At 46.1% G+C, this 13179-nt stretch overlaps 1 protein-coding gene across 6 annotated transcripts in view; it reads left to right on the top strand.

Annotated features, from left to right (window-relative positions):
- Positions 1-13179, top strand: part of LOC140402449 (uncharacterized) — a 134008-nt gene that overhangs the window by 89354 nt on the left and 31475 nt on the right. For all 6 annotated transcript variants that reach the window (XM_072490284.1, XM_072490421.1, XM_072490439.1 and 3 more), the window contains 2 exons: positions 2486-2659; positions 11041-11193. In XM_072490284.1, the coding sequence (XP_072346385.1) occupies positions 2486-2659; positions 11041-11193 (327 nt within the window). The remainder of the gene's footprint in view (positions 1-2485; positions 2660-11040; positions 11194-13179) is intronic.

The raw sequence follows: 13179 nt of genomic DNA on the forward strand, positions 1-13179 counted from the left end.
GGTTCTAGCCTCTTGTGCAAAACAATTTTAATCGTCCACCATTGGTAGCTGTGCTTTCAGTCACCAAGGCCTTAAGCTATGGAATAGTCTCCCTACATCTTTCCCCACCTATCCCTCTCTTTCCACCTTTAAGACATTCCTTAAAATCTATCACTTTGACAAAGAATTTGGTTACCTGCTCGAATCCCTCATTATCTGGCTCGGAGTCAAATTATGCTCGTTAACACTCCTATGATGCCTTAGGACATTTTGTTAAGAGCACTTTATCAATGCAAATTGTTACTGTCATTAGAGTGACAAACTGCACTATGGACTGGTTTATTGCAGAGTGTCACAACTGGTGATTTACAGAGAGAGGGAAGCCATGAAAGTATGAAGGAAAGAAAGGGGAAAAGCAGACAATGCATTTCTTTAAAACAAAAATTTGTAATAATACAGTAAGCATAATGATCTGGATTTTGTAGTTAATGGTCAAGGAACATTGCTTGCTGTTTATTGCACTTAAAGATTGCCCGTAGGCTTTTATTAGATTTTTGCATGGCAACTTGCAATAATTAGAGTGCCATTTCAGCTTGGTGCCTTGTATAGGGGACCTGGAACAATCGGAAAAGCAATAGCATGTCTCTTCAACAAATCAGATTGGAGAATCGCCACTGTTGCACACAATGTAAACCAGGAAGTGTAAGGTAAAAAGATCTATTTAAATGTCAAGTAATTTATAGAAACAAAAATATGGGGCGGTAAATAAATATTTTTTTTAAAAAAGAAAGATAAACAGAAAAAGTTATTTAAATTTTGATCATCCAACAATAATTTAAATCTGAAGATATACAATTCCATACTTGTAAAAAGTAAAGTGTTCCGTATTAATTATGACTTATCACCCTGTTAGAAATTCATTTCTACTGGACAGGCCCTAACTTTAATGCGATAAATGGGGCATCATCTGGGTGAGCATCATAACTTCGCACCCCTCATATGTTTCAATGCAGAGTTTCCCAGTGAAGTCCCGGTGTTGCAAAGCCTGTAGTGCATTGGGCAAAACTGAACACCAAAGTTCCGATTTCCATGTTTAACTGCACATGTGTGAACATTGGAAAGTTGTCTGCAATTTACTTCTTCATAATGTTGAGTGATGATAACCACACCCTAATTCCTCCAGCAAAATTCTGGTCCAATAAATAGCTGATTTGCATTTATAGATCTATGAGCTCGACTAGGTCAAGGTACATGATCCTTTGTGTGCTCATTTTCTACATCTGATGTTCAGTTTGGAAAGGGAAGATATGATAGCTCAGAATGTTCTGCCATGCCCGGTTGAGTTGTAAAAAAAAATCCAGTTGAGGTTGCAGAATGGGCCAGTGAATATCATATTGTTCCTTAACATCTGGAATACAGTCCAAGCTGTATGGATCAGATGTGAAGAATTTGAGCAGTTTTTTCCACTTTCCAATTATTTAAGGAAGATAATCTCTGGGTGGTCGTGCAGTGGTTAGCACTGCTGCATTCAGCACTGATGACCCAGGTTCGATCTTGGCCCTGAGTCACTGTCTGTGTGGAATTTGCACATTCTCTCCGTGTCTGCGTGGGTTTCAGTCCCACAACCCAAAAGATGTGAAGGTGGATTGGCCACACTAAATTGCCCCTTAATTTGGAAAAAAATATAATTGGGTACTCTAAATTTATAAAAAATAAAAAAAATGTAAGGAAGATAATCTCGGCCTTTTGGCTAAGATCAAACGACCGATCAAGTCCAAAATGAGGTGCAATTGTCTTTTCTTGTCATCTTGGATCTTGTATGTCTCGCTTGCGGAGACGATGAATTGGATTCAATCTGAATTGGTTTTTGGAGCAAGCAGTGCGATGTAGGCTTGCCCTATTCACTCTGTGAATTAGCTCTGTAACTTTAAGAACAGAATAAAACATTTTTTTAAAAAGCCATTATGTTGGAAATCCCACAGAATGAGAAATGGATTATCACAAAGAGACAGTAGGGGGTGATCTTCTCTGGTTGAGGCTGTGCAATTCGCTGGACATTTAGACCACTGTCGATCTTTTTTTAACTTCCTTATGTTTGTCACAGTTTGAAGAAGAAATAAATTAAAGGTATGTGAACATACTTGGCCAAAAAAGTGGAATTGTGTACAAGGAAATAGTAGACATTTAACATAAACAACAGGATACTTAGTACCAAGATAATGCAATATAACATATGAAGTAAAAAAAAAAACCAGAATAATGTAGATTAATGTAATGGTTATTCGGTAAGGGTGGAAAATGAGCAGATCCAATGTTGCCCGAGCTGAAACTTGAATCATTCAAAGGTAGGTGATTCTACATATTTATGGGCGTTACTTAAATAAACTCTTCTTAAACATTTATTCAACTTGCCAATTGATTTGTAATTAAAGATTGCATTTTAAAAATAATGACTAATTTCAATGTGATATGTTTTGTGCAATAATTTTTTTTAAACTTTTTTTAGGAGGTAAATAGTCGACAGTATTATGAACAGAGTGCAGAAGCTCACCATAAAGCTTATGGAGGCAGCCAGGTGACCTCTGGTGGGGCAGTAGATATCACATCAATTAGTCCTGTTGTGACAGAAGTAGCCATTGACACGTCAACCACAGAGAGAAGTGATAATATTGCTGGAAAGGTATGTCAACAAAACACATAAATTTTGCACATCCAAAATCAGATAATTTATCATGCAAGTCCAGCGCATCACCCAGCTGTTGTTCTTCATTGTCATGTCCTTCCCACTCGCACGGAAAGCTGATCACCAGGGGCTGTGGCTAAATTAATGGCAAAGTGAGAGGAGACAAGTGACTTGTACAAACTGGAAAAGTTGTTCAAGTAATTAGATGAACATGTGCAAGGATTTTGTTCAAAGTTTGTTTGTGCACAAGTAGTTTTGCACAAGTTTACACACATGTGATTTTTAAAATTTGTTGTTATTTCATTTCTTGAATGAGAGTCACACACAATCCCTAAGTGGAAGAAAGTATTAATGAGCTGTTCAATTTTTAATGAGCCAAAACGGACTGCTGTTATGCAATTATGTAAATGCTGTCTTCATCTTCTTTCTCCAAAATGGGAAAACCAATTGGTTGCTTGATTGTTCACTATGACTAATACCTACCTAATAGTCAAACAGATACAGTAAAATAAACTAGAAACGTCAAAGCATTAAATTAAATCTCTAAATTTCACCAAGTTATTGGATTCTGGTTGAAAATAACTTTTTATATGATTAACAGTAACTTGCAGAAATAAATTTGAGGCTACGCCTCTGAAAAAATTCTAGTTTGCATTCTACATCTGAAATTGAATGAGATTTGGTACTCATAAAGGATTCCTATATCACATATACCTGATAGTTGTACATGTTTATTTAACCCTTTTGTGATAAGTATAGCACACTAATTAACTAAGTATAGTATACTACTTTTTAATGGCTTGCACCAGTTTTCATTTTTTGATATTTTTATCTTGTTTACCTTTTTTTATTACAATGAATTGTCCTAGAACTGCGTCGTCAAAGGATGTTTACTCTGTCAAAACATTTTTTAAAAATCTTTATATTGGCATTTTCAAAATTATCTACATTACCATTCATTTTCACTTATTGTACAGTACCCAAAGGCTTCTTCTTAGGTTTCTCTAATTACAGTCTGGTCTGACTCAGCATACAATCCTCCCCGCCCCTCCAGCTCCCCTTTCCCTGATCTCCCCCACCCCCCTCCCTTCCCTCCCACGTTCACTGCTGCCCCCCGTCCTCCCTCGCTTTCCTCTTTCTGTCTTGTCTATTTTTCCCTGGCTACTGGCTATTTATTTATTTATGTGTTGGCCACAAACAGGTCTCGGAACATTCGGGTGAATGGCTCCCATGTTTTGTGGAAACCCTCTTCCGACCCACAGATGGTGAATTTGATTTTCTCCTTTTGGAGAAATTCCGATAGGTCAGACAGCAAGTCTGCAGCTTTAGGTAGTGCTGCTGATCGCCAACCGAGCAGGATTCTACGGCGGATGGTCAGGGAGGCAAAAGCAAGGGCGTCTGCCATCCTCCCCATGAAGAGATCTGGCTGGTCTGATACCCCGAAGACCGCCACTTTTGGGCAAGACTCCACCCTCATCCCCACCACTTTGGACATTGCCTCGAAGAAGGCTGGCCAGTACCCAGCAAGTCTGGGGCAAGACCAGAACATACGGGCGTGGTTGACCGGGCCTCCTTGCCACCGTTCACATCTATCCTCCAACTCTGGGAAGAACCTGCTCATTCGGGTTCTGGTCAAGTGGGCTCTATGTACCACTGTTAGCTGCGTTAGGTTGAGCCTCCGCATGTGGAGCTAGAGTTTGTTAAGCAATGGGTTAAGAGTTAAGTAATGCATTCAGAGACATTGCAATTAGTTGTCTCATTTATGTTAAGTATCCAATGGTTGACACTGATATGTAAAGGGGCTTCAGGTGGCCCTTGTGTCAGGTGGTGTGTTGTGCAGAGGCTGTGTAAGTGAAATAAAAGGGACGAGATTCTCCACTCCCGCGCCGGTTGGGAGAATCACCTGGGCCGCCAAGATTACCCGGGACGCCAGTCCGACATCCTCCTGTGATTCTCCCAAGCGGCGGGAACGGCCCCGTCGAGTTCCGCGGGCCGCAGGCCAGAGAATCGCCAGAGACACCCAAAATGGCGATTCTCCAGCACCCCCGCTATTCTCAGGCCCGGATGGGCCGAGCGGCCAGGCCAAAACGGCAGGTTCCCCCCGGCGCTGTCCACACCTGGTCGCTGCCGTCGGGAACAGCGCGGGAACGCTGGGGGGGTCGGCCTGCGGGGGGTGGGGGGGGGGATCCTGCACCGGGGGGTACCTCAAATGTGGGATGGCCCGCGATCGGTGCCCACCGATTGTCGGGCTGTCCTCTCTGAAGGAGGACCTACTTCCTTCCACTGCCCCGCAAGATCCGTCCGCCATCTTCTTGCGGGGCGGACTTGGAGAGGACGACAACCACGCATGCGCGGGTGACGCCAGTTATGCGGCGCCGGCCACGTCATGTATGCGGCGCCGCCTTTACGCGGCGACAAGGCCTGGCGCGTGTAGATGACGCGGCCCCGATCCTAGCCCATTATCGGGCCTTGAATCGGTTGGGATAGGGGCCGCTTCGCGCCGTCGTGAACCTCGACGACGTTCATGATGGCGTGGGCACTTCGGCACAGGAGTGGAGAATCCCGCCCAAGTTGTTTGGTGAAAAGGAACAGGACTTTTGACTCTTCATACAACAGTAACTAAAACGTATAACAGAGTTGACCCTGTGCAGTGCTTCGATCCAGAATCCCCACCCTATTTTGAAACAAGTCTTCCTCCCATTTCCTCCTTGTCATGTCCAGTTCAGTGTCGGCCCTCTCTAGCAGTCGTTTGTACATGTCACTACAGTTCCCTCTGCCTAGGATGTCTGCGTCCAGTAGCTCATCTAATCGTGTCTGTCGTGGTGGTCGTGGCAATGTCCTTGTCTCTTCTAGGAAGTTTTCAAGCTGCAGGTATCTGAGTTTGTTGCCTTTAGCTAGTTGGAATCTCTGCGTCAGTTCTTCCAATGTTGTGACCCTACCGTCAGTGACCTGACTGTCAATGTCTCCCCGTCCTGTCTCCACTTTTTTGAAGGTAGCGTCAGTGAGTGCTGGTGTAAACCTGTGGTTATTGCAAATGGAGGCTTTTCGGACATTTTGGTCAGTCCGAACTGCTGCCATAGTTGGTACCACGTTTGGAGGGTGGCTATCACCACTGGCTGCTGGAGTGTTTCTTGGGCGGGGATGGGAGTGCCGCCATGGCGAGGGCCCGGAGAGAGGTCCCCTTGCAGAAGGCCTCCTCCGCGCGCACCCGCTTGTCTTCTGGCTCCTTTGTCCATCCCATCACAGTTTCCGCTGTCGCTGACCATTGGTAGAATTGTAGGTTTGGGGGGGCTAGTCCTCCCCTGGATTTTGTTTTCTGTAGAACTTTCTTTGTGATCCTAGCATTCTCCCCCCTCACCCCCACCCCCCCCCCCCCCCCCCATACAAACGGCATGATTAATTTGTCCAGTGAGTTAAAGAAAGCGTTGGGGATATACATTGGGATGGATCTTAGTAGGAAGATGTACCTGGGCAGTACCTTCATTTTGATCGTCTGTACTCTCCCTACCAAGGAGAGTGGAAGTGTGTTCCATCTCTGCAGGTCCTTTTTGACTTCCTCTGTCAGACTGGTCAGGTTCCATTTGTGGATCCCTGTCCAGTCATGAGCGATTTGGATCCGCAGGTAGCGGAATTTGTGTTGGGCTTGTTTAAACAGCAGTCCCAGCAGTGCCGCCCTCCCCTTGCGGGTTCACCGGGAAAATCTCACTTTTGCTCATGTTGGGTTTGTAGCCCGAGAAGGCACCAAACTCTTTCAGGAGCGCGATGATTCCTTCCATGCTGCCTTGTGGGTCCGAGATGCAGAGGAGCAGGTCATCCACGTAGAGAGAGGCTATTATGCTTTCTGCCTCCTCTTTGGATCCCCCTCCAGTTCTTTGCTGTTCTGAGTGCGATCGCTAATGGTTCGATCGCTAGGGCGAACAGCAGCGGCGACAGCGGGCATCCCTGCTTGGTGCCCCTGTGCAGCTGGAAGTACTGGGAGCTGGTGTTGTTTGTCCGTACACTTGCTATGGGAGCATTGTACAGGAGTTTCACCCCTGAGGTGAATCCTTTTTCTGAGCCCGAACCGCTCCAGCACCTCTATAAGGTACTTCCACTCAACTCTGTCGAAGGCCTTTTCTGCGACCAGGGAGACGATTACCTCAGGTGTTCTGTCCTCGGATGGGGTCATGATCACATTCAGCAGGCGCCTGATGTTCGATGTTAGCTGTCTACCTTTGACAAAACCTGTTAGATCCTCTGCCACCACCTCAGGTATTCAGTCTTCTAGCCTTTTGGCTAGGATCTTGGCCAGTATTTTGGCAATGACGTTTAGTCGCGAGATAGGTCTGTATGAACCACATGCATTCAAGTTTTTGTCTTTCTTAGCAAGATTGAGGCTTGTGCCAGCGTAGGTGGCAGTGTGCCCCTTGCCAACGAGTCTGTGAACATCTCCCACAGGTGCGGGGCCAGTGCTGTCGTGAATGTTTTGTAGAAGTTCGCCGGGAACCCTTCTGGTATCGGCGCATTCCCCGCCTGCATGGAGCTTATACACTCCATGATCTCTCCCAGTTCTAGTGGTGCTCCCAGGCCCCGTTTTTTGTCCCCCCCCCACGACTGGCATGTCCAGTCCATCGAGGATCTGTTTCATCCCCGTGTCCCTTGTTGGGGCTCTGAGGTGTACAGCCCCCGGTAAAAGTCCTCAAAGGTCTTGATAACCTTGTCTGGGTCCTTTTCTAGCATACCTCTGTTGTCTCTAATTTGTGCAATCTCTCTGGTGGTTGCCTGCTTTCTCAGCAGATGCGTCAACAGGCGGCTGGCTTTGTCCCCCTGTTCGTATAGGGTCCCCCGTGCCTGGCGGAGTTGGGGCACTGTTTTCCTCCTGGAGAGCAGGTCAAAGTCCTTTCCTCTCCGCCAAGAGCTCTGCGGTCGGGGTCTCGGAGTGTTTACAGTCTACCTCCAGAATGGAGGCAACTAGCTGCTGCCTAGCCACCTCTCCTCTCTATCACTTCACGCTTTAAATGCGTTTATTTCCCCTCTAATCACAGCCTTTAGCGCCTCCCAGAACGTGGAGGGTGAGACCTCCCGGTTTTGGTTGTTTGTCGTGTACTCCACTATGGCCTCTGATACCCTCTCACTGAAAGCCTCGTCAGCCAGTAGGGCGGTGTCCAACCTCCATATGGGCTGTTGGGTACTGCCTGTCTACAACCTCACATCCATATAATGTGGAGCGTGGTCGGAGATTACGATTGCAGAGTACTCCGGACCAGCCCTGAGAGCACTGATTTTCCAACCACAAAGAAGTCACTCCTCGAGTATATGTTGTGGACTGGGGAGAAGGAGGAGAAATCCTTCCCCCCCCACCCTGGGTGGGTGAACCTCCATGGGTCCACTGCCCCATGAAGCAACCAAGTTCCTTTGCCATGTTCGAGGCCTTCCCCATTCTGGGGTTCGACCTGTCTGTCCGTGGGTCATGTACACAGCCCCCATGATCAGTCGGTGTGTTGCTATGTCGGGGATTTCCGCCATGGCCTTGTTAATGAATTTTGCATCGTCCCAGTTGGGCGCGTACGTGTTGACAAGTACTACCGCTGCCCCATCCAGGGCACCGCTGATCATGACGTACCATCCCCCTGGGTCCGTTACCGCCTTCGTCGCCTTAAACATCATCCTCTTATTTAACAGAATCTCTACACCCTGGCCCTCATCCCTTTTTTAGGGGGGCGTCCAAGATGACCGCTGTCACTACTGTCCCCATGTGGTTGGGTTCCTTTGTCCAGGGGGCACCCAACACGGCCGCCAACATTGCATCTGCCAGATAGGTAGGCCCCTGTACTCCATGGTCTCCCTTCGCCCAGAGACTGTACTGGATGGTTGTCTGTAATGCTTCTTTTGCGGCCCTAGGAAGCCATATTATCCGTTTTGTCCCGTTGCTGTCCCTTTCCCCATGAGCCCCCTCCCATCCCCTTTCCCTCCCCCTCCCCCTCCCATCCCCTTTTTTCCCAGCTCTTTTCACTCTTTGCTTCTCCGCCCCCGCTGCTTGTCCCACCCCCCCCTTGCCAGGCGATATTCCCCCCCCCCGTTGGGGGGCCGCCGCGGCTTCTATCTGCTTCATGCTCCCGCCGCTAGCTCTCCTGCTAATGTGGTGACCTTCCACCCGGGACATACTGTCCCGCTGTCCTCCCACCCACTCACTGTGGTTTCTCTCTGTTATTCCCCATCTTGCCCTACACTTGTTCTTCCGCCTTCCCTCTGCTGTTGCTCTCATCTGCATGTATAGGGCCACCTTCTTCCGCCTGTGGCGGTCACTCGGGTGGCGACTCATAATTCATCAGTCAAGTTGTGTTGTGGGGGGAGAGATTCTTTTCTTTCCCCCCCCCTTGTTGGTTTGCTTCCGTTCTTTGCCTGGCCACTTCCCCGCCTCTCCTGTTGTCGCTGTCCCAGCCTACACTCTGCGACAAATTTATCTGCTTCAGCTGGGGCTGTAAAGAATGTTCTTTGGCCTGGTATGTGACCCAGAGCTTGGCTGTGTAAAACATTCCGAAGCATACATCGCTTTCATACTGCGCTGCTTTTGCCCTGTTAAATTCAGCCCTGTGCTTGGCCAGGTCCGCCCCAATGTCCTGATAAATTCAGAGTTTGTGTCCTTCCCAATTGCAGTTCCTGGACTGCCTGGCCCAGCACAGGATTATTTCCCAGTCCTGGTATCGATGTACTTTAGCTATGATGGTCCTTGGTTGTTCCCCAGCCTTGGATTTCGGTCGCTGTGACCGGTGAGCCCTATCTATTTCTGGTGGGTTAGGGAAGGTCACCCTTCCCATCAGGTTGCTCAGCATTTGGGTCAGCATCACAGAGTCTCTGCCTTCGGTTCCTTCTGAGAGGCCCATGATCCGCAGGTTCTGCCTCCTTGACTGATTTTCCTGGTCCTCGACCTTCCCATTCAGTTTACCCTGCGTCGCGACCAGTCTCTCCACCTCCTTTTCCAGTGCCACTATACGATCACTCTGGTCGGTAGGGTGGAAGGGGTTTCAGGGTCTTTGATGGTGATCTCCTGGGCCTCCAGTTTCTTTTCAGCCCTGTTCAGAGCAATCTGTATTTGCACCAGGGTTTCAGCAAACGCATCTTTCATCGCAGCCTGTATGCCTGTTTTTGTTTCTTGACAGTGCTCTTTCAGTTCCTCTGAGAGGGATGCCGTCATCCAGTTCCCTCCCGGTGAGGGAGGAATTTGTAATCATTATTCTGCCCTTTACGCTCCGGCAAGACTTGCGCTGCGCTGCCTCGTGCGCTGGTCTACTCATCCGATTGACACCGCTCCAGATCCTTTCCACGTCTGATCCCCATGCGGCCCCTGGCCTGGCCTTTTCCTGTCATTTTATTTCTCCTTCTTTCATCTCCCGTGTTCTCCACGTTCGGGTACAGATCGGTGGGAGTTGTTGCGAGTTTTTTTTTTTAACAAACGGGTGGTCGTTTCACAGCTCTGTGGGAGGAGAGTGAGAAAAAGAGAAAAATGGGGGCACTCCCCAGGGAGAGAGAAGAACAGAAGGCAAAAATTTTAAAGCCCTCCCAAGAAAAAACGAAAAGGTGAAGTGAACCGAGAAAACAAAATTGAGTTTATAAAAAAAAAAAAAAAATTTCACCCCGCGAGGAGAAAACAAAATGGAGTTTTACACAGATCGGGCTGATACGCCCGAAGTGCCGGTACCTGCGCGGGAGGCCACCCACAATGCGGTTGTCAATCCCCCAGCCCCGGAGAGAAAGGAAGGGGGGAAAAAAACGAGAAATGGAGAAAGAGACCCACAAGGCAAACAACAACGAAAACGGAGAGAAAAGAGGGACCAAGGGGAGAAAGACTACAGGAAAGAGAGAGCAATAAAGACCCACGGGAGGAGACGAGGGGGGGTGGGGGAAAAAACACCTCCAAAGAGACGGGGTTCTCCTTCGATCGTCAAAACATTTAAATTTCCAAACCTAAGACCTATTAACTTTTCATATTTGTAATGTCATGGCTTTTTCATGTGGCGTTCATTTTTTTAAAACTGTTTTACTAATGGCTGCACAAGCAAGTGGAATAAAATGAAAGTGAAAGCAAAGTTATTATTAAAAATAGGGTGGTCATTGACAATGATGAAACCGTATTAAAATCATTAAATCTGGTTGTTGGACATTATAATGTCACGTTTTACTTTTAAATATTTCAATTTTTCAGCTGTTAGATTGACTGACTAGAAATATTAGATCTCATGATGGAAGTTCTACAACACTCCTGGTGAATTTCAGCTAAAAATTAAATGACTAAAACATCAAATTCCCAAAGTAGATATTTAAATAAAAAGCTTAACATATTAACCTTATTTAAAACAACATCATTCAAAATATGTGCTGTTTATCATCTTTTTCAAAAGGATAGCAGTCTGACCAATGGGATCACAGTTGGTGCAGAAGAGACTATGGGTTCTACTTCATCTGTGGGACATCAGACTCTGGTACTTATGGACCCGGATGGGGAAAATGGAGAGCTTGCGTACAATGACACTGCAAACCTAATTACAGATCAGGTAAACGTTTAATGCATTTGGTGTAGTTTACTAAGTAGAAAAAATTTTCAGTGGGATTGTTAAAGTTGGTCTTCACATTTATTTTGATTCTCTCTTCAAGTCTCCATGAGTAGAAGAGCCATGTAAACCAGAAAGGACCCATGCTTGATCTCCAGCTTGCTGTGCATGCTGATTTTAGCTGACCTGGCAACATTAGATATGCCTAACTTTCTTGTTGGCTGGAGAGTTTCCTGGAATGGGAATTCTTCCAAGCGCTGCTTCAAGCAGCATGGGATTTCCTCACGCTTTCCAGATTCTCTCTGCAACTGTGCCACCCCACACTCCAAGGCATCACCCTCCCACCCTCAACCTATGCAGAATAGCTTCTGGCTTGGTGACTTCACTGTATCCTAGCGTTGCTACAGAGAAACGGAGCTGGCTACTGTATTGGGACCAATTAGGACTCCGTGGAAGGGGGTTGGGGGAACTGGAACAAGATGAAACTTCCAATTCAGTAATTGTCATATTTATACAGAAGACTGGTAAAATGAGTCCCCCCAAATGAGCCAGAAAAGCCAATTCCATAAAAAGACTCGTCATCTGCAGTAAGAGTAGATGGTTAGCAATATTATATTTAAAATACTGAAGTACTTATCTCTCGTCCTTGAGAGTAATTGAACTATGTGCTGTAAGTTATGTTCCTGGTTTTCTACCCTCAGAATTGCCTTGCTTTTGGTTTGGGCAGCTAAGTTGCAATGAATGTTCTACAGTGATGTTTATCGTTTTCAAACTTGTAGAGTGGTTAATTAACTGGACTCCCTTTGAAATTATGGAAATTCCTCTAAATTCTAAGTGGGGAATGGTAAAGGAAAATGTAAAATGCCTCACTTCTGCCACCTGTAATTTTAAGAAGTGTGTTTGGATCCTTCTATATTTACAGTAATGTTCTGAATGCTTTTCTGGAACAATTCCACCAATACGAGACATAATCAGTCACCTTCTGATGTAAGACTTTGACATTCACTCACTGCCTGGTTTAAAACAGCAATGAGTCAGCAGGCATTATTTAAGATAGATAGATTTCCATTGTTCAGTAAGAGCAGACCTGGATTAAATGGAATATGAGTGCAGCAGTCTAGACTGCTGCAGCATTTCCCTGTAGGTTATGGCTATTTTAATGTGTAGATTGAGATGATACATTGATATCATGCTTTGCTTCAATGCATTAACCCAACACAGCAGTCCAAACCCCTCTGCCTTTAAAGCGGCACTCCCACCACAATCCATGCCCAGATAAAATGCATTCTGTTTGGTAACCAGGAGAAATAGAATGGATATTTTCCAGCAGGAATTTGTACAGCGTGGTTGAAATCTGGAACTCAATGAATATTCACAGATGCATACATGCATCCTATTCCTAGCAGACCACAGAACCTATGATATCAATATTAATTCTACCATGTGCCCCCCAACCCCACAATTAATGTTCCTTTGTTGGCACTACCGAACTGCTGTGAAATCCCAAATGACCCTCACAGAAGCAAATATGCCACCTTCACCCAATCCGGTCTACATGTGTCTCCACACCCACATCAATGTGGTTGATTCTTAACTACTCTCTGAAGCAGCCTAGCAAGCTGCTCGGTCCTCACAAACTGCTGCAGTTGAATAAGTATTGTCGGTGTACTTACACAGCAATGGACTGCAGGACCTAAGGAGCCGGCTCACCATCAACCTCTCCGGGGTTGTTAGCGTTGGGCAGTATATACTGACCTTGTTGGTAATGCCCACATCACATGAACAATAGCCCTCGTATGTCATCTTTGGTACTTAAATTTCATTAATTAAAATTAATCCAAACCTTGTGCAGGTGGCTGTAACTCTTTTTAAGCAAAATGTGTTTGGATGCTCCTTTATTTTTGTCTCATGTTACTGCAAAAAAGGTAGAACTTCACAACTTCTTAATTCAGTGATCTTTTAATCCATTTTGTTTATAAAATCAGGTGG

The sequence above is a fragment of the Scyliorhinus torazame genome, chromosome 1 (assembly GCF_047496885.1).
Source record: "Scyliorhinus torazame isolate Kashiwa2021f chromosome 1, sScyTor2.1, whole genome shotgun sequence".
Taxonomy (NCBI): Eukaryota; Metazoa; Chordata; class Chondrichthyes; order Carcharhiniformes; family Scyliorhinidae; genus Scyliorhinus; species Scyliorhinus torazame.